This window comes from Astatotilapia calliptera, chromosome 12 (assembly GCF_964374335.1).
Source record: "Astatotilapia calliptera chromosome 12, fAstCal68.1, whole genome shotgun sequence".
Classification (NCBI taxonomy): Eukaryota; Metazoa; Chordata; class Actinopteri; order Cichliformes; family Cichlidae; genus Astatotilapia; species Astatotilapia calliptera.
This window is the reverse complement of record NC_137433.1, coordinates 26,330,096-26,349,892: the sequence shown is the minus strand read 5'-3', so window position 1 is coordinate 26,349,892 and position 19,797 is coordinate 26,330,096. Positions and strand designations below refer to the sequence as shown.

At 40.1% G+C, this 19,797-nt stretch overlaps 2 protein-coding genes across 8 annotated transcripts; both read right to left on the bottom strand.

Moving 5' to 3' along the window:
- Positions 1 to 267: 267 nt before the first annotated feature.
- nim1ka (NIM1 serine/threonine protein kinase a) lies at positions 268 to 12,403 on the bottom strand. 5 transcript variants are annotated; one of them, XM_026188265.2, is made up of 9 exons: positions 12,097 to 12,402; positions 6,079 to 6,176; positions 5,666 to 5,837; positions 5,342 to 5,401; positions 4,485 to 4,799; positions 4,250 to 4,362; positions 2,853 to 2,974; positions 2,581 to 2,727; positions 268 to 1,884 (listed from the first exon to the last, which is right to left on the bottom strand). In XM_026188265.2, exons 5-9 carry the CDS (start codon positions 4,796 to 4,798, stop codon positions 1,126 to 1,128), a joined length of 1,455 nt encoding a protein of 484 aa, XP_026044050.1. In that variant the 5' UTR covers position 4,799; positions 5,342 to 5,401; positions 5,666 to 5,837; positions 6,079 to 6,176; positions 12,097 to 12,402; the 3' UTR covers positions 268 to 1,125. The 5 variants fall into 5 exon arrangements, with proteins under 5 accessions (XP_026044050.1, XP_080165406.1, XP_026044048.1 ...); XM_080309280.1 differs by lacking the exon at positions 5,666 to 5,837; XM_026188263.2 differs by lacking the exon at positions 12,097 to 12,402 and having other exon boundaries at positions 6,079 to 7,152.
- Positions 12,404 to 13,598: 1,195 nt separating this feature from the next.
- znf131 (zinc finger protein 131) lies at positions 13,599 to 19,797 on the bottom strand. 3 transcript variants are annotated; one of them, XM_026188556.2, is made up of 9 exons: positions 19,639 to 19,797; positions 17,263 to 17,416; positions 17,072 to 17,173; positions 16,052 to 16,196; positions 15,849 to 15,957; positions 15,572 to 15,763; positions 15,079 to 15,457; positions 14,797 to 14,927; positions 13,599 to 14,583 (listed from the first exon to the last, which is right to left on the bottom strand). In XM_026188556.2, the coding sequence occupies exons 2-9, from the start codon at positions 17,396 to 17,398 to the stop codon at positions 14,059 to 14,061; spliced, it is 1,719 nt and encodes a 572-aa protein (XP_026044341.1). In that variant the 5' UTR covers positions 17,399 to 17,416; positions 19,639 to 19,797; the 3' UTR covers positions 13,599 to 14,058. The 3 variants fall into 3 exon arrangements, with proteins under 3 accessions (XP_026044341.1, XP_080165405.1, XP_026044340.1); XM_080309279.1 differs by having other exon boundaries at positions 17,246 to 17,416; positions 19,639 to 19,749; XM_026188555.2 differs by lacking the exon at positions 19,639 to 19,797 and adding an exon at positions 19,406 to 19,556.

Sequence of the window (19,797 nt, the reverse complement as noted above, 5' to 3'; positions counted from 1 at the left end):
TTTATGGACATGTAGTCTGCCAATAAAGATTGAATTGAATTGAATTAAATAAAAATTAATTAGCCAACAATGCATGTTAGCAACTTATTTTATAATGATATGAATTCACTGCGTATAATGTCTGTTTGGATTTACAGCTATAAAACACACACACACACACACACACACACACACACACACACACACACACACACACACACACACACACACACACACACACACACACACACACACACTCTAAATAATTTTAACATCAAGAAGACGAAGCAGCATTTTTAGTTTTAAATTTATTTCATTCAGCACATTTGCATGGACACGGAATCATAAAAAGACAAATAGATTCAAACTCTTACCAGAATCGTTTCATTCAAAACTGAAATTTTATTTTGCCATGTGAACTACTAACTGTTAGTTGGTCTTCATAGCTTAATGTCATCTAGTGGATTTTTTCAGGCCACAGGGAAAATACCGAGGTCAGCCAGTCTAAGAACAGGGACATCTCATAGAGACGTATTATATAAGATGTAAAATCTCTACTTACTATCTCATCACAAGCATTAAGGAGTACAATGAAACCAGGCTGTCTGATTTCATAAACAGATGAAAAAAAAAACTAAGGCATCGAGGAGAAGTGCAATTAAACATTTAAGACATAAACACATTTTGTGTAGATACTGCATGTTTCGCCACTTTTTCAACAAAATATTGTGGATTTATGTCTCTTCATAAAAAATAAGCTACAGTGATTCTCATAGGGCTTGTTGTTACAACACAACTAAGCGTAGGCCAAGTGTGAATTAGAAATATATGGCCTGCATGACCCAAATAATAAGTTCTGCATGCCATCTAATCATTGCTATGCTGACTTGGATAAATGAGATTTCAGAACATTTCAAATTTCTTGAGATTTCCTGTCCCTGCAAGAAAAAAAAACAGACGAGGACAGCAGCAACATAGCTACAGAGACATAAGAAAAGACCAATTTTAGGACTTGAGTGGGGTTATATACCATAATTTCAATTTATACTACTGGACTGAAAATATTCTTGTTTTAATTTTTTATTTGTAATAAATCCATGCATCCAAGTCCATAACTTAATTAAATTTCCAGAGCAAAGAATTTTGTCACAGAATTGCACAGAGTTTAGATGTCTGCCGTAAACTGCGGTACACTTTTAGCCGTTCTTTTTTACTTGTTGCTGTGGGTCTGACTGCCTGTTTTACCACAGGAATGCTTTCGACAACCCGTCTCTTGTGAAAACGGTGTAGCAGAATCCGATAGACACCAGTGATGGAGCTCCTGCAGTCTTTGCCCTGGTTGTTCAGGATGTGCTCCGAGGTGATTCCCAGTGCCTCCAGCGAAGACTTTATCTCCATCTCTTCCTCAGTGAGATCTGATGGATCACTCTCTGCGAGGTAGGATGGATCCAGTTTAAAGGGTTCCATGGCGTGCGGGAGGTCCACGGGGAGCAACCACTCGCAGCCCATCATCTGCTCCACTGTACAGCGGTCAGTTGGTATGGGTTGGAGGAGTCCCCTGGTTAGCTTCTGGCATGCATCTGGCACCCAAGAGGGAATGATGTAGGCCCCATCCATGATGCATCGCTTTAGTTTGGCCACAGTGTCCGCCCTGAATGGCATTGTGCCTGTCACCATAAAAAACAACATCACCCCTAGGGCCCAGATGTCTACATAGATGCCAACATAATGCTCATCCCTAAAGAGTTCAGGTGCAGCGTATGGCGGAGAGCCACAGAATGTGTTGAGTGTCTCATCGCGGCGGCTCAGTGTGCTGAATCCGAAGTCCCCCACCTTCACGCAAGAGCCGTTGGTGTAGAAGACATTTTCTGCCTTCAGGTCACGGTGAATGATGTTATTTTCATGCTGTGGGAGAACAAAAAGAAGATCATATTATATGAAAATCGAAAATCTAACTATAGAGGAAGGACTGAGTGTTTGTCGTTATCTGTACTTCTACTTAAGTAAAGAAAGTCTGTACTTTTGCCACCTCTGTTCATGTAACCTGACACAGTGAAAACAGCAGCAGAAGCATCGCGTCTATCTCGAATTAAAAAAACATGTTTTGCTCCTTGTTACTTCTTGGATATTTCATCCTGATATCAAGAACAGATCTTTATTAATTATTTTGTCTAGTAGGAATTAGTTATGGCAGCTGCAACTATAGTTCCGTCGATCTGTGTCAGCATGTGAACTGCTCTTCCACATATTAAATATTCTAGTGAAATATTACAATGCAATATTTTTTTTTCATCTATTTTTATTCTTTGACAACCTGCAGATGGAGAGAGAATGAATGACTAAAATCTAAATGCGGTGCACATGAAAAGAGTGAAAGTGCTGGTTACAAGTAATGAATCATTACACAGCTATTGTGCAAACATTCAGCCCTGACAGAAATTGTCATATGAGATTTAATAGGTTAGAGGATTAGATGAACACACTGGCTTATTCAGGTCACCGTAGCAGCAGAGAACAGGCAGCACTATAGATGTCAAAGTTATACGACTGTCAAGATTTTATATTATCAGACAATTTTAATATAAACGTAAATTCACTGACCATGTGTTTAACAGCAGAAAGAATCTGAGCAAAGACAAACTTGCTGTCAGTGTCAGAAAGCTTTCCTTCTGTAGTAATCTTGGTGTAGAGCTCCCCTCCGCCTGCGTACTCCATCACTAGGTGCAAACGTGACAAAGTCTCCACCACCTAAACACATACAGTGCAACTACATATGTTAGAATACATAAGCAGAAAAGTACTTGATGTCGGATAGATTTAATGATCAAAAAAAGCACAATGGCATTAGAAAGACACTTGAAAGTCCAAAATACCTCATAGAGGCGTATGATGTTGGGATGGTGTAGTTTTTCCATGCTAGAGATCTCCCTGGACAGCAGCCGCTGGGTCTTCTGATCCATCTTGGTCTTATCTAAGATCTTTATGGCCACTTTGTCTAGTGATGCAAAAGGAGACATTTGGTCACTGATTGCTGTACACAAAATACATCTCGACACAGGGAAAAAAAAAAAAAAAAAGGTTGAGTTTTTAATCACTTTTCTAATAAATTTTAAATTAGTTGTTACATAAATCTTTTGTAGACTGATGATAGACACTGTAAGCCTGGTTCCACTTAGCAGTTCAAACAACACTCTGGTCTGGATAACTGAGATGAAAGTTTTGCTGATCCTGAACTAAATTTTCATGATTATATTCTTCCAGGGGGTCATATGATTTATTTTCTTAGACAGTCATAAATTACTCCAAGTCTCAGTAGATATGTAGGCTCACACCGAGGATGGCAAAGGGTTAAAAAAAAAAAAAAAAAAAAAAAAAAAAAGACTGGAATAGAGTGCTACATTAGCTGCGCTGTTAAAAATCAAAATTCAAATTTAAAAATGAATAAATAAATGCAGTTTTACAATGATCAAATGCACTCTGAATTTTGAAAAACTGATATCTTGGCTGTGTTCCGTTAAATGATTCATAGAGATGCATAAAGTAGACCTCAGGTAACTGAATACAGAAAAGTTCTTAAGTGGCAAAATGGTGTTGAGATATCTAATTGTTCTACAGTATGCATTATTAAGGCTGGCATTAGACTCTCTTTCAGCTGTGACATAGCTTTCAATAGGAGCATTTAAAATGCACTGCAGCTCATTTTGTGTTTTGACTAAATGACACCACTGACCTAAACATTGCGCACACACACACAGAACCAGAGCCAGCCACAGAGTAAAAACGCCTTAAAAACCTTAAATGGTTAAAAAAAAAAAAAAAAAAAAAAAAAAAAATCCATGCATGAACACGCACACAAACACACACACGCAGACAGACAAACAAAGCTACACTAATTTTCCTCTGTCGTTGTAGCCTTTGATGAGGCATGCGGCAATTTTACCCGTCGCTAAGGAAACTGGAGATCTCTAATCAATCCATCTGTTCAAGGGCAGCAGACAGTCTGTCTCTTTGTGGCTGAATCAGCCCCCTGGCCAGGCACAAATCGCCATGTTAGTAAATTGCTATAAGCACACATTTGGTAGTGTTGCAGCCCATTAATAGAAACAGGTTATCACCCAACTTATTAAGTCTAATAAGAAGCCACCGTAATAAAAAGAAGCTTGTGCGTCGTGTTTTTTTTTTTTTTATTCCAATGTGTTTAGGCGATGTTTTTATGCGACGCTGTGCAAATGTCTGTAAATATTGCCATTCGTTTCACAGTGGGGTTTACCTTTGGTGAGAGCATGAATTCCCAGCTTAACATGGGAGAAATTTCCACACCCGAGCTCTCCATGAATTTTGTAGAAGCCGATTCTTCTGCCCACTGTTAGCTCACGGACCAACCTGCCAGCAGTTTAGATAATAAAGCATTTAACACCAATTTTCACAATTTGGCAAGTAAAAAAAAGAAAAAGAAAAAAAAACCCACAATGAAAAATATAACAAGTAACTTACAATCACCATACCTTTCATCCTGGCACATATCCAGGTTCAGCCTTTCCAGGGGAGTGAGGCGGCGGACGGTGGCTCCTTCATCATCTGTGTTTATGTCAGAGCTGTCCTGCCGGCTCCAGCGGGCGTTCCTTTGGCTGCTACTAGTAGAGGCCACCGTGCTTCCAATGGAACCTCGGATCGAGTCTCCATGAGAATCCGCGCTCTTGACCCCAGTTACTGAGCTGGTCCCAGTGGTTCCTCCTGCTCCTGACCCCTTAGAGCCTGCTGTCTGAGTCCCAGCTTCAGCTCCGTCCGGGCTACTCTCAGAGGGGTAGACTGCAGTCATCCTGCAGGTGACACACAAGGCGGTCTGGGCTTAGTTCATAGCAGGAATTGATACAAGACTGGATACAGAATATGAAAGAAAAAAAAAAGTCGTTTTTAAAAAATAAATTTTTCTCAATACATTTTGAATACCCCGTTTTTCTTAACAGAATCACCTTCAAAGTAATTTTTTAAATGCCGATTAAACTCTTATGATAACTATAATGTTTGTGTCTCCAGTCCTAAAACTGTAAAATACATGTAATATATCATAAATGTGATGCCCACTTCAATATGTGCTCTATTTTTATTAGCAGATTAACAATAAATTTTAACTTTGCTGTGAGACTGTTTTGTTCCACACTTTTACAATATGTTCACAACAGCAATAATATTATTGCAGACATAATCTGCGTGACGTGAAATGAGAACGCGAAACGTATGCACGATAGTATCAATTTTGAATTTATGCTTATAGCCTACTATCCTGGTTCTGCTGTACTATGATGGATTCGATATGAAAACCGATAAAGCAAATTTGCATGCGACAGAAGCCTTGACTTACCTTTGAATGTGTGATCCTTTTCCATTTAGAAAGTAAGTCCTTTAGTGTTCTTGTCGAAATCTACCAAAGTCACATAGACAAGTGAGCCAATAAGCATGGTTTAACTTGGAAGACTGCTTTTCTACTAAATGAGTAAAAAAATCAGTGGGTCCAAGGCTCATGCTTCATCCAGAATTTCCAAAAATCTGCTGTAGCTTAAACTGTCCTTGCAGCTTGTAATCTGAAGGCTAAAGCACTTGTTGATATTTTAGTTTTCCTCACTTACGGATGTTCAGGAAAAGGTGACGAGCACGGAGATAAGATAAACGGGGAATTTAGGCTTACTGGAGTCTTTTTCTGAACAGGTCCGTGGGCTTTAATAGACTGCTTCGAGTCTCCAGGGTATAAATAGGCCACGGGGTGAGGAGGAGGGGAGAGGAGCTGGATAAGAGGGGGCAGGCTGGGGCAGAGGGGATGAACAGATGATAGTGTCAGGGTGCAGCCATGGAGTGGTTACCTGTAATGAAGGAAAAGACAGACATAAAAGTAAGCGTCTTCTATGTTATGTTTTCTGTCTATATCAAAGCTCATGACAGCCTCTTTTACTTTGGTGCCTTTTTTTGCTTAATGTTGGTTTACCTACCTAAGAACATGCATGCAGTATTCTACTCTCTATATGGATCAAGCGTCTCCAGAAAAAACACATTTGTTCTAGATTCCATCTTAAGTTTGTTTTTAAAAGGATAACACAAATGTACCTGTGCAGTATCTTCTTGAGAGCTTGTTAATGTGCGCAGAAGCTCCTACTTCGTCTGCTGTTTGACTCATGCTCCAAATGTGCTGCAGGCTGGGGTTGCTAGGAGAGCCAGAATAAACAAATCTGAGATACTCATTACTCTCTGCGATGAAGAAGACACTCACAACCTGAAATACCTGCATGACTAACCTTGATCATTTCATTGCAGTATGTCACACCTCCTGCTGTTTGTGTTTGATGTGGGGTGTGGGAGTGCAAAAGAGTGTAATTAGGTGATAACTGTGTACTGCTCTGGGAACACACGTCTAACAATGTCCCGTGAGATGGAAAAGAAAAGGCGAATCCGATTGGCAAGGCGCAAGTTAAATAAAATGTCTGTTTTACAGTGATTAATCTGGCAGATAAAATAACTTAATGACAGAATTTGGTGAATAGTAATTGGAGTAAATCTGGAGTTGTTTCAGAACTGCGCTATAAATAAACCTTGATTTCACCAAACTGAGTCCAAAAAATGGTTTTGTCTTAGATACTATATGTTATATCTAACCATGTATTATTTCAAAGCAAACTCAGGTGCATAATTTAGCAGCCCATCCATCCATACATACATACATAGAGTGCAGAATTATTAGGCAAATGAGTATTTTGTCCACATCATCCTCTTCATGCATGTTGTCTTACTCCAAGCTGTATAGGCTCGAAAGCCTACTACCAATTAAGCATATTAGGTGATGTGCATCCCTGTAATGAGAAGGGGTGTGGTCTAATGACATCAACACCCTATATCAGGTGTGCATAATTATTAGGCAACGTCCTTTCCTTTGGCAAAATGGGTCAAAAGAAGGACTTGACAGGCTCAGAAAAGTCAAAAATAGTGAGATATCTTGCAGAGGGATGCAGCAGTCTCAAAATTGCAAAGCTTCTGAAGCGTGATCATCGAACAATCAAGCGTTTCATTCAAAATAGTCAACAGGGTCGCAAGAAGCGTGTGGAAAAACCAAGGCGCAAAATAACTGCCCATGAACTGAGAAAAGTCAAGCGTGCAGCTGCCAAGATGCCACTTGCCACCAGTTTGGCCATATTTCAGAGCTGCAACATCACTGGAGTGCCCAAAAGCACAAGGTGTGCAATACTCAGAGACATGGCCAAGGTAAGAAAGGCTGAAAGACGACCACCACTGAACAAGACACACAAGCTGAAACGTCAAGACTGGGCCAAGAAATATCTCAAGACTGATTTTTCTAAGGTTTTATGGACTGATGAAATGAGAGTGAGTCTTGATGGGCCAGATGGATGGGCCCGTGGCTGGATTGGTAAAGGGCAGAGAGCTCCAGTCCGACTCAGACGCCCGCAAGGCGGAGGTGGAGTACTGGTTTGGGCTGGTATCATCAAAGATGAGCTTGTGGGGCCTTTTCGGGTTGAGGATGGAGTCAAGCTCAACTCCCAGTCCTACTGCCAGTTTCTGGAAGACACCTTCTTCAAGCAGTGGTACAGGAAGAAGTCTGCATCCTTCAAGAAAAACATGATTTTCATGCAGGACAATGCTCCATCACACGCGTCCAAGTACTCCACAGCGTGGCTGGCAAGAAAGGGTATAAAAGAAGAAAAACTAATGACATGGCCTCCTTGTTCACCTGATCTGAACCCCATTGAGAACCTGTGGTCCATCATCAAATGTGAGATTTACAAGGAGGGAAAACAGTACACCTCTCTGAACAGTGTCTGGGAGGCTGTGGTTGCTGCTGCACGCAATGTTGATGGTGAACAGATCAAAACACTGACAGAGTCCATGGATGGCAGGCTTTTGAGTGTCCTTGCAAAGAAAGGTGGCTATATTGGTCGCTGATTTGTTTTTGTTTTGTTTTTGAATGTCAGAAATGTATATTTGTGAATGTGGAGATGTTATATTGGTGTCACTGGTAAAAATAAATAATTGAAATGGGTATATATTTGTTTTTTGTTAAGTTGCCTAATAATTATGCACAGTAATAGTCACCTGCACACACAGATATCCCCCTAAAATAGCTCAAACTAAAAACAAACTAAAAACTACTTCCAAAAACATTCAGCTTTGATATTAATGAGTTTTTTGGGTTCATTGAGAACATGGTTGTTGTTCAGTAATAAAATTATTCCTCAAAAATACAACTTACCTAATAATTCTGCACTCCCTGTATATATCTGAGAGAGACTCCAAACAATCAATTAACCAACAATAATTGATGAGGTTTCTTCCACTGTTAGCCAAAACAATAAAAAAATATATATATATGAATGAGCCACAAATTCAAATTGGGTGTTAAATTTCTTTTGTTACAGCAACCATGGGCATAATACTTAGATTCAGTCTCACACACACCGGACTGGTCTCATACACTCACCAAGACTCCAATTATCCAGGTAAATCCACAATTTACACCTGTTTGACTGCTTTGTTTTGTTTTTAACAAAATCCCTGTATATCAACACTACGGCCCGATGGGCTTGGTGCATCTGAACAAACTAATAAACAATAAACTAATTAAACTGTGCCCAAAGAAAACATTTGTGCTGGCATAACAAATAGTAATAAGTCGTACGTAAAGGAAAGAACAGAAACGGTTAGTGTATCATGGAGCTTTCAAAGGCTCTCCATCAACTGTCCATATATTAAAATGAATGAATCTGTGTTGAAGGCTCGCCAGAGAATCAAAGCGGTTCTCTTTTGTGAGGCCTAGAGTCTTCCAGCTTTCAAACACCTTCCTGCCATGGAACCATGAATATCTGCGTATTGATCTAGGGCAGCCTAAAAGGACTTGCTAAGGGAGGAGAGACGCGCTTTATAGCACAAAGCAACATGTGCCGAATACATGCCTTTTATGTGAGTAAATAAAAACACTAAAGGACAGCCATGCATGAGATAAACTGGTTAACAATGAAGGAGAGCATGGAAAGTTTTGGTACCCCAATCACCATTATTACCAGTTTTTTGTCCAGACATTTTCTTTAAGGATATTCCTGAATGAACAGGATTGATTAATATATCTGAATATATGCAAATACAGACACGTTTCCATTTCTTAACATTACAAACACTATAATAGTCTCAAACGTGATGTAATAATCAGGGAAACATTTGCCATATTGAGTAAAACAACTGGTAAACTACACTGGCTCTACTGATAGCAACTGAGTTTAGAGTATCTTCAGAAAAGGTCCATAAATGGGTATTTACTGAGAATGCTTTGTCCTCGGCTTCCACTGTATAACACATCTAGCAGGTTGCTTAGTGATGAACACTGACCAAACGTGTTTGTGTAGGGTTGAGGATTAGGCATTAACTGGATCTCCTCAAGGAAGAGAGTACACAGTGTCATATTTACAGTTGCACTGAGCCTGCGAGTACCCGTGCTAATCGTGTATATGAGCAGACTGAAAGACATAAACACACCAACACGTGCACAACAGCGGATTCATGAACCGTTCACGGTGGTGAATGCACTGGGATTCCACTCAGATTGCACTGAGGTACTGTTGCTGCAAAAAGTTGTTGAAAAATGAAATATTGCAATAAAAAAAATTATATTTTTGTCCATGTAACAAAGAAAGTTACTGATAATGAGAAAAACTAACAGACCTAAGGTGTTATGAGTTATTTTCATGTTATTTTCCTCATTGAGTTATTTGAGGAAGTAATGCTAAATATTTTAAATTCTAAATTAGTTGCATTCCCCATACAGTTAATGCTATGACTTAATATTGAATGCAATCTTCACTTGTTTGAAGCACCAAATGTAAAAAACAAATAATAGAAATGTATGAAAGTGTATAAGACTGCAAACAGCTGGGCGTTCATAAGCAAACACAATCAGCTCTGCCAAGTGTGAGTCCTTCTTTACTCACCAGACAGCCAGTCACTTGTCTCAAGATCCCTAAAGGGAAGAAGTAGGGTCTGCCGGCTGCTGATCACTCTGCTAGCATCAGCAGCCTCTTCAGACGCTCCAACAACGGAAAACACAAGAGCCCATCCACAGCAGCTGTGGATCAAGATTTACTTGCTCTTTCCATCTGTTATGGTTCCTATTGCAAAAATGCCTGTTTGTGTCTTTACTTAAGAAGGGTACAAAGCTGCTGTATGAAAAAGAGTTCCTCCTCTCTGAAAAACCCCTCACTTTACTTTCCATTCATTCAGTTCACCCGCGCTTGTATCTCATTTTCTCTCATTGAGTGCACATGCACATTAACAGACTCTTTCCTCGGACAGGCACATGCACGTGAAAGCATACACATGTGCAGACAGCGAGCTCACCCCACACAAAGCTCCCCAGTGTGTTAACAGAGGCGCACAGCTGACAAGAGTGAAAAGCTCAACAGTGAAAGAGTTTCAACAATGGGGACCATGGGCCCTAGGAACAGAGAAGCAGGCCTCTCTGGAATCTATGGGGCAAATATTTCACAATTCAAAAAAAAAAAAAAAAAAGAAAGAAAGGAAAAGAAAACCAGAGTGACCTCTAAATCCCTTTCCTCTGACGCACATTTACACACACAGTCCAAAGCACAGTGGCAGAGGCTTCAAAGGATACACAGCAACTTATTACAAGGAAATAACTTTGACAAAGTTGCTTTGCAAAGACGCTGCTTAATTGGTTTCCGCATATATACTTTTCTGCTCCTGTGATTAAATGCTAAAAATGTTTTTCTTTTTTCTTGTTATGCAGCATGACTCACCTGAGCTACTATTCCCTAAGCCTGGCAATACACAGCACTGTGCAGATTCAAGTACATCTTGGTGAGCAACAGAGCCTTAACCAAAGTCAACATGACATCATTAGAGGGGAACACAATAACAGGACAATGCTGCGGACAACATATCCTGCATCTGGTGCTTCAAATCTAAATTCTATTCGGTCGTTAATGTTTCTGGCTTTAAAGAGCCGTCTGAGTTTGCATGTTATTCACTGTCAGCACATCAAAGAGGCGTGCATCAAAGAAAGACACATGAAGCACAATGTTTCATGTTCACTGACTGAATGATCATGAAAAGAAATATAATTTTAGAACTTTTTTTGCTTCAAGTGGAGATAAAATTAACTCAAGAAGGCTATTTTCCTCCTTTTGCCTTTATAAGATAGAAAAATGTTTAAGCTTCATGTTTAAGTGTGCAAAACACAGCATAATGCAGTGTAGATTACTTTCTTAACTTTTCACATCTTCCATGTATTTGCTCCTTGGGGCAAACCAAAAAGTCAAAAAGTATTACTTATTAATTTCATATCATTTCCTTATGACATGACAGGAGGGAAGATTTTAAATTATTAATGCAGGAAAACCAGTAGAGCAGGCTATAAGGAAGCAAAGCAGTGCTCCCAAGCCTTTACCACAGAGGGAGATGATGATGTAAAAGGTGAATTTGGGGGAAATGACTGGCATTCGTCATAACACACTGGTAAAAACCAACAGGTGTTAGAGCCAGACTTTATTCATTCCGAGCCCGATGTAATCGAGCCCGGTCAAAAGCGGTATGAGAAGTTGAACAGAGTTTAGGTGGATCTCCAGTTAAGTGTTGCATTTTGTAGGTTTCATGCATAAATGTGCAACCCCCAACAAGCGGGGTTGGTGGCTTTAACTTTGAATGCATGTGCATACGTGACAGAATTTAAAAAAAAACAACAACAACAAAAAAACAAGTAAAACGAAAAGATTAAAGTCCAGTGCAGTAAAATCTGGGTCCACTGTAGGGGCTCTAGCCAACCACCCTCAGAGAAAACGAGATAAAGCTCTGCTGGGTCGCCAGAACTGAGGTTTCGATGTAGGTTTTTTTTTTTTTAAATGCATCTTTGTTGGCAACGTTTTCAAACAACACCCACTTATCGAGGAAACATTTTAAACAGCATTAGCTAATGACTGAGTATTTACGTTCAATGATAGCGATATCTACAAGCAGCAGGCCAGTTCTCATTTACCCAAGGCTTATGATCATAAGAATAGCGTAGCAAAAACCCAAAAGAACGGATATGCTGCATGTGAGAATCGGTCTTACTTGGGTGAGCATCTTCATGGGCCCGTGGCGACAATGTATACCGACCTTGCTCCCAAATCCATCCTCTCCCGTACCCGGTGACATTGAGCTCACCGGCTCTGCTGCAGCTTTCTCTCTGTTGTGAAGGAAATCCGCTGAACGAGCGGGTGAACCGACGAATCAACGGCGTCTCTAGGAGTCCGCCGTCTATCTCGTAACCAATAAGAGCCGAGAATTAGGACCACTTCACTCAGTACTTCAGGAGCTGTCCCGGGCATGCGGCGATACACAACAGGTAACCTAACCTGCGCGTCACGCCCCGTGCTAGCTGTACAGGCTATTAACGCTGCAGGGGTTCAAGTCAGGGTCAGGAGACCTACGTGGGCTGTCCAGATTAATGAACACGCAAACAGAAATTTAAAAATGTAGATTTAAATGAAAACAAAAATAGAAAATTCTTTACTTTGTGCAGGAGACAATTAAAATTTCCAATTTCATTGTTTTCCAATTTCATTGTACTACTGTACTATGTATGACTGTGCAATGACAATAAAGAGTTATCTTATCTTAAAACGTTTTTCATGTCCACAGATACCTACAAACACACACATATATATATATATTTGCCTTCGGGACACACTAGTTGTCGTTCATTTAAAAACGAATGCTTAATTAAAATAAACTAAACATTTGACGTTTTAGAGTCTTCACTTCAGAAGGCCAAAAACTACAATGAAACTGCAGTAACTTTCTTTGCTTAAAACAAATACTTACCAACATCTTTATTGTGCTCTGTGGATAACCTGTGCAAAAGGTACAAGTTAAAAAAAACAAAACAATATATATGGTACAGGTATGTATCCATGATACAAAATAAATAAAAGGATAAATCGGTAAATGGCCTGGCCTGTATTTATATAGCGCTTTACTAGTCCCTAAGGACCCCAAAGCGCTTTACATATCCAGTCATCCACCCATTCACACACATTCACACACTGGTGATGGTAAGCTACATTGTAGCCACAGCTGCCCTGGGGCGCACTGACAGAGGCGAGGCTGCCGGACACTGGCACCACCAGGCCCTCTGACCACCACCAGTAGGCAACGGGTGAAGTGTCTTGCCCAAGGACACAACAACCGAGACTGTCCAAGCCGGGGCTCGAGCCGGCAACCTTCCGATTACAAGGCGAACTCCCAACTCTTGAGCCATGAATTTTCTAGCACAATCACATCCAGCAGATATGCAACTCCATTATCCTTTTATTTTAATGTTTATTTATTTATTGGGTTTGTCTTGGTGGATAAATCTGATTGGATAAAGGAGCAGCTGTGTTTACCTGCTAATGGATGTATATAAGGCAATATGCATGTATGCACCATACACCTGGTGTGTATTACTGAACTCTTTGAAATTGCACTAATTGAAATGCTTTTTTAATTTTGTGTTTCCGTTGTTGTTGTTTTTTAAAACAGTGTTAATTTTTTAATCTTCAAGATCTAAGTATAAAGCTGGAGAACTAGCCCACTCTTGAAACCGGTTTTATTTCATAGCTGATTTTCCCCCTACAAACCACCAAAAGTTAATAAAATAAACATCATTATTAACAACAAGAGAAATCTGCAGCATATGAGCTGCAGCAACATCTGGGTCAATTTATCATAGAACGTGACCCAAGTTAAAAAAAAAAAAAAAAAAACATTTGAAGAAAAACACAAAAATGAATTGATGGAGGACTGCCGACATCGAGAATATGGCATACGATGGCAAACAGCACCTACAGCAAGACAATGGTAACTCTGTCCATAGCAGTGAAGGCGGTGGGAACTGACATTCAACATAACAGACATCAGGACGTACTGAGGTGGCATGCGGCTTCTCACATGCAGAGATGTGTACCAAAAATAAAATGTCCATTGGAGGAGAATAAAGCTGTTAGGGACTAAGAGTGTCCAGCAGTTCATTAAAGACTCTTTTTCACATTCTCATACAACCGCTGCATGTTCTGCTTCCTCAACATTCACCATCTCTCCCTCCATCTGTACTTCCACCTGAGAGTTCACCACGTGCTGCCCGTCAACTTCAGTTGTGGTCACGTGTACAACCTGGATCTGCACTCCAGCCTGTTTTAATCTTTCCATGTCCTCCTCACACATCTCTGCCACCCCTCCATCCTCCATTACAACCGTGGCAGTCTCTTCCATCTCCATCACATCTACAGGCTCCACTGTGACGTGTTCAACCTGAATGCCGTCTTCCAACAGGACAGTTTCGGCTCCCTCTATGTTCTGTGCTGCTATGGTGAGAGCAGCGGTTGCAGCAGAGTCAGTAATGACCAGTTCGTCGTTTAACTTATCCTCGATGGAATGGACCTCTTTGAGGTGTGCCTTCAGCTCTTTCGGCTGGGTGAACCACATGTCACACATGGTGCAATGGTTGGGCTTGACTCCGGTGTGGCTCACAAGGTGGTCTTTGAACTGGTCCCAGCTGTTGAACACACTACTGCAGACCTGAAGAAGGTGGAGAGCAAAAGAAGAGGTCATGATCATAGCACAGTAATATAGGGAGTAAAGTGATACAACAAATTACAATACAACAATACAACAGTATGTACCGGGACTTTTACTTTGAAAACTGACACGAGTTTCAGTGCTGCCCCATTGAACAACTTTCCGAATCCCTTCAGTGAGAACCTGATGGCCCTGATTGAGGACAAACTGTACCTGGCATTCATAGAGTTTCTTCCGTCCCTTCTTGGCTCCCGCCCCATTCTGACAGGCTGCCATATGGCACTTCAGTGTGCTATTCCGTGCAAATCGCTCATGACAATCTGGACACTCGTAAGGTTTTTCGCCTAAAAATGGGCACAAAAGACAGACATGTGTCTCAATGTCAGAAACACAAAAACAAATCTACTGGACAACTATGATAACTTATGTTTAGTTGCCATACCTTTGTACTTTTCATTATAAACAAAGTGAGTTCAAACAGTGTGAAATTTTCACCTGTGTGCTTTCGCAAGTGCTCCTTAAAGTGTCCGAAGTGGTCAAAGTGCTTCTTGCAGTATTCACAAACATGCACTTTCTTTTGGGGTTTCTGGTTTCGAGACAGTTCCTCGGCATCAAAGTGAAATGTGCTGATGTGCTGCTTCAAGGCACCCTCTCGTGTGTAAGCTTTACCACAGTGGTTACACACGTGGGGCTTCTCCAGCGAGCCCAAGTGTGTTTTCAAGTGCTGTTTAAGATGGTAGTACAGCTTGAAGCTGCGGTCACACTTGTTGCAACGGAACATGTTGTCTGCTTGAGAAATCTGGACCTCGACAATCTCGACATTCTCCAGCACCTTGGAGGCAGTCACCGTTTCCTCATGATACACAACCTCATGCTAAGAAAAAACACAGAAAGAAAAAAAACAAAAACAAAACCTCTGAGTTAATTATTTCATGCGTATCAGTTTAACAGTAGAAATCAGAAAAAATGTGCATTTCAGCTTTTATACCTCTTCTATTCCTCCTTTCTTGATCACCTGTATTGTTGGTTGCCCTTGCTGGTATTTGCTAGTTATGTCAGCAAGAAGAGCCAAAGCAGAATCATCTGATGCAGCTTGAGCATTCTTTGCCGCATCAACCACTTCCTCCAGCCCCGACTCCTCCACCTCAATGGGCCCTTCACCTATAACTTCAATCTGCACCTGCAGAACAGGGAAAATATTCAGCCTTAACAACTAAATATAGGACATCAAGCTGACTATAAAAGTGCACTGCAAGCATGCTGACCTGCTCCCCTTCCACTGAGGGTAGGGTTTCTGTAATCACATTCGACGTCTCAGCAATTTTCCTCTTTTTTCCTTTGCTCCTTGCTGTCAATGAAGAGCTTTCATTCATTCTACAAAAGAGGATCATTAAGAGGTCAAATGTTATTCTATTTATTTTTAAGTGAAATCTGGTCAATTCTAAAGCCAAAAGTGATGAGTTCTCACTTATTGTTGAGCGCTTTGATGGCTTCCTGCATCTGTAAATACTCAGCTGCTTTCCAGACATCATATGCCTCTTCTTCACCAGCTACAGCTAGTGTGGCTGTGTATGTGAACTCCATCAGCTGACGAAAGGCAGTGTTGCTCACACCTGTTAAAATATGACAGTAAAAGCAGTGGTGAGTAAAAGCTGATCGTGTGTAACAAAATATCTGTCTATCAGCAGCAAGTCCCAGCTTGGAAGACAGCAAGTCTTACAACAAACTTGGAATACTTACATTAAATATAATGCAAAATCTCTTTCTGACACCAATTTAATTTTTGAATGTCTGCATTTTTCATAGTCAGGGATGTACTTTCATATGTTCCTATCACTTAGAAAAATATTCTACATAGCTCTACTACCAAGAGGTGAGAGTGTAATGGTCAAACTATTAAAAAACAAACAAACTGAAAACTGTAAATCAAGCAAGCAAAGTTAAAGCAAGCAATAAGACTGACTGATAAATCAGCTGTCAAACACTAACCAGTATAATCTATATTAAGGATATATTATAGCCAGTATGCAAAGGAGTTCTTAAATAATGTTTCCAAGTGTTTCCACTATAAAGTTTGCCCACCAGAGAGCTAAACCATAAACTGCAATAAACTGTAATGTGTCCTCTCAGAAGGCATCTAAGTCATGAATTAAAAACAAACAAACTAAAACATAAATCTGACATCAAGCTCAATTCTATTATACAATTTGTTAAGTTCTCAAACAGCAATCTTCTCATTTTTCTCATAATCCACTATGGCTCAAGCTATGATCAAGAGTACTTATTTGGATTAAGGAAGGGAAGGAGGGAAAAAAGCTTTAGTAAAAGTTGAGTTAAAATCATTCGGTTTTGTAAAACCACATTTACTCTAAACTACTGTATTAATAGTGACAGCGAAATTCATCTATAGGTGGAACAGTCTCTCTGGACATATTCTTCCTGTTATGACACAATGTAGTCCCGCAAGTATAACTAACACACTACATACCTTCTATCTCCACCAGTGGCTCTTGGGTATAATCCTGAAAAAACTTGTGGAAAAATTGACTGCATGCTGCCAACACTGCTTTATGGGCTCTGAACTGGTGTCCTGGAAAAGACATGAAAAATGGAAATTAGTGTTGCCTCAGAATTTAACGTTAAACTTATAAAGATTACTTACACCAAATGCCTGTTTACCATCCACTATCAAGGTAATATCTGTAAACTGATCCAGCTGTCGCTGTTCGTTAAGTTTGTCCATCATGACTTTGTAATGTGCTGGGTACTCGCTGCCCACAGTGGCCTCCACTTCCACCTCCACCTCCGCTGCCATTATTGTCTGATCTGTCTTCTGTAGGAAGAGAGGAAGATATATATATATATATATATATATATATATATATATATATATATATATATCTATACAACATGATCAACCTTGCTCGTTGTTACAATTTTACCACACAAATCTTTCTCGCAGCCTTATTTAAATATTATTAATTACATACTGGCATTTAATGAAGGTTCTTTTAAGTTACTTAATGTTATTAGTAACAGCTGTGTTTCCCTACTATTATATAGAAACGACTGCTCATTGTTTATGCATTACAAGACAAAGAAAATATTTTGGGACCACTGCAGCTGACACTAAATCCAAAGCAAAAAAAAAAAAAAAAAGGAAAGGACTTTTGTAGTAAAGCAGGAAGTTCACCAGTTTGTTCAGATTGTTACTGACTGATATTCGCCAATCATCTCATCTGATGTGTCAATATGAAAATGTTTTAGTGCGTTTTTTAGTTTTGGTTTTTTGGCAGAAAACAATACATATGAAGATGTTTGGCTTATTTTAGAAATTGTGTCAATACACAGTTTGTCCAGCAGGGTGTGCTCCAGCTCAACTGTTTACACTGCTCTCAAAACAGACATTCAGTCAGGTCCAGAAGTATTTGGACAACGATTCAATTTTGCCTCTGCACACAACCAAATAATATTTTAAATGAAACATTCAAGTATAGATTAAAGTGCATTAACTGTTTAGAAGGTCATTTAGGCTTTAAAACAAGTTTGTTTAAAATATAGTTTGCCATGTTCGTGGGCTCAAAAGTAACCACACAACTGAGAAGCAGTTTCATGGCCAGGTGAGGCATGATGCCTTGTGCTTCCATAACAAATTACGCACACAAAAGATTTGGAATCAACTTAGTAGCTTTTCACTGGAACACTCAAGATGAGGTCCACAAAAATACTTATATGAGGGAAGGTGCTGATTAGGCTGAAAATTCAAAACAAACCTATTAGAGAGGTAGAAGAAATTTTAGAATTGGCCAACAATCTGCAAAATTCTTGAAAAGAGCTAGCTCAGCGACAAAAACACCCAAAAAGCACCCACAAAAGAAGAGGACTACAATTTCCTGCTCTAGGGGGAAAAAAAACCTTCCCAACATCTAATAGAATCAGCACTTGAGGTTTGAGGTGTACTATTGTCTACAATCAAGAGCCTTCATAAAAGCAAAAACTGGGTTTACAACAATTTGTCTTTAAGACTATTCCAGGCAAAGTCAAAAACAGGCAAACAGCTCATAAGCTGTAACAGACCACATCTTCACTGGTGATTATTGATCACGCAGAGCAGCAGGATGAATTCTAAAGTGTACAGGGCTCTACACCCTGTTCATATTCAACCAAATGTGGGTGGCGTCATTCCTGCAACCACAGTGAAACTTCTCCGGACTCAGCTCAACAGTTCATGCTTTTTAGATACTGACAATTCCGAAAAGAGAGACTCACAAAGAGACGAGCAGGAACTGAAGGCACGCGTAGTTATGGCCTAGCAGAGCATTTAACAGCAGGAAATGATTAGTTGATTAATCCAGTAAACAACAGTGTTATTAAAAGCTTCGTTGACAGGAAGAAAGTTGCTGCCCTTTGTAACGCTGTACAGTAATGGCACTACGTGATATTTCCCACTTTCTCAAGTTAAACTAATTTTTGTTTCTTTGATTTATAGTCAGCGATTTACACAATTTGATACGTCCTTATTAATGTGGTACAACATAATGTAAACGTCAAAAGTTTTCCCATTAAGGGAGCATGTTTAGAATTACAGGGCGGTGTCTTAAAAGAAGGGAGACCTGAACGATAAATCGTAAACATTTAATTACTACCGGATATTAAATAATACCACTGAAAGGTTTGGTGTGCTTCAAATCCTTTTTTGGCACATGTTAGCTGAGCTCCGTGTTAGCTTAACTAGCCAACACATAACCCTCCCCCCAAACCGAGACACAGAATAAGCCATTTCACACACTCGACGGACGCGTCTTACCGCAACCCCGCTTACCATGAATAGACACATCGCCACAACCCTTTTGGTACTGTAACATGACGGAAATAAACATGGTACAGCTCCACAGTGTTGCAGGTAACGGGCCTCTTAGCACGCTCGCCATTTCGCGTTTGACAATCAACATTACGTCATCAAACCGCGCATTAAAAAACACTTTTCCCTGACAGATATTCTAATTGTAACCATAGAGGGTCGAAATACACATTGCAAGCCATCGGCATACATACCTGAAGTTTGGTTATGCTGCTTTAGAAAGTTATTTAGCGATAATATTTCCTTCGACGCATGTACCGATGTCCTACTCTCGTTGCTCCAAAAAGGGCGGTCGTTCAAGCTTCAGGCCTCGGATTCCCAGAAACCCTTGCGAAGTCAAGGACGCCGGGGAG

What these genes read in the sequence shown, in the direction of transcription:
- znf131 (XM_026188555.2), bottom strand. An exon ending in ATCAAAGCGCTCAACAATAA is followed by an intron (nt 15,958 to 16,051) that starts GTGAGAACTCAT and finishes CCTCTTTTGTAG; the next exon opens with AATGAATGAAAGCTCTTCAT. An exon ending in AGAAACTCTATGAATGCCAG is followed by an intron (nt 14,584 to 14,796) that starts GTACAGTTTGTC and finishes CACCTTCTTCAG; the next exon opens with GTCTGCAGTAGTGTGTTCAA.
- nim1ka (XM_080309281.1), bottom strand. Translation starts at nt 4,798, where the DNA reads ATGACTGCAGTCTACCCCTCTGAGAGTAGCCCGGACGGAGCTGAAGCT. An exon ending in GATATGTGCCAGGATGAAAG is followed by an intron (nt 4,363 to 4,484) that starts GTATGGTGATTG and finishes AACTGCTGGCAG; the next exon opens with GTTGGTCCGTGAGCTAACAG. An exon ending in ACATCATACGCCTCTATGAG is followed by an intron (nt 2,728 to 2,852) that starts GTATTTTGGACT and finishes GTATGTGTTTAG; the next exon opens with GTGGTGGAGACTTTGTCACG.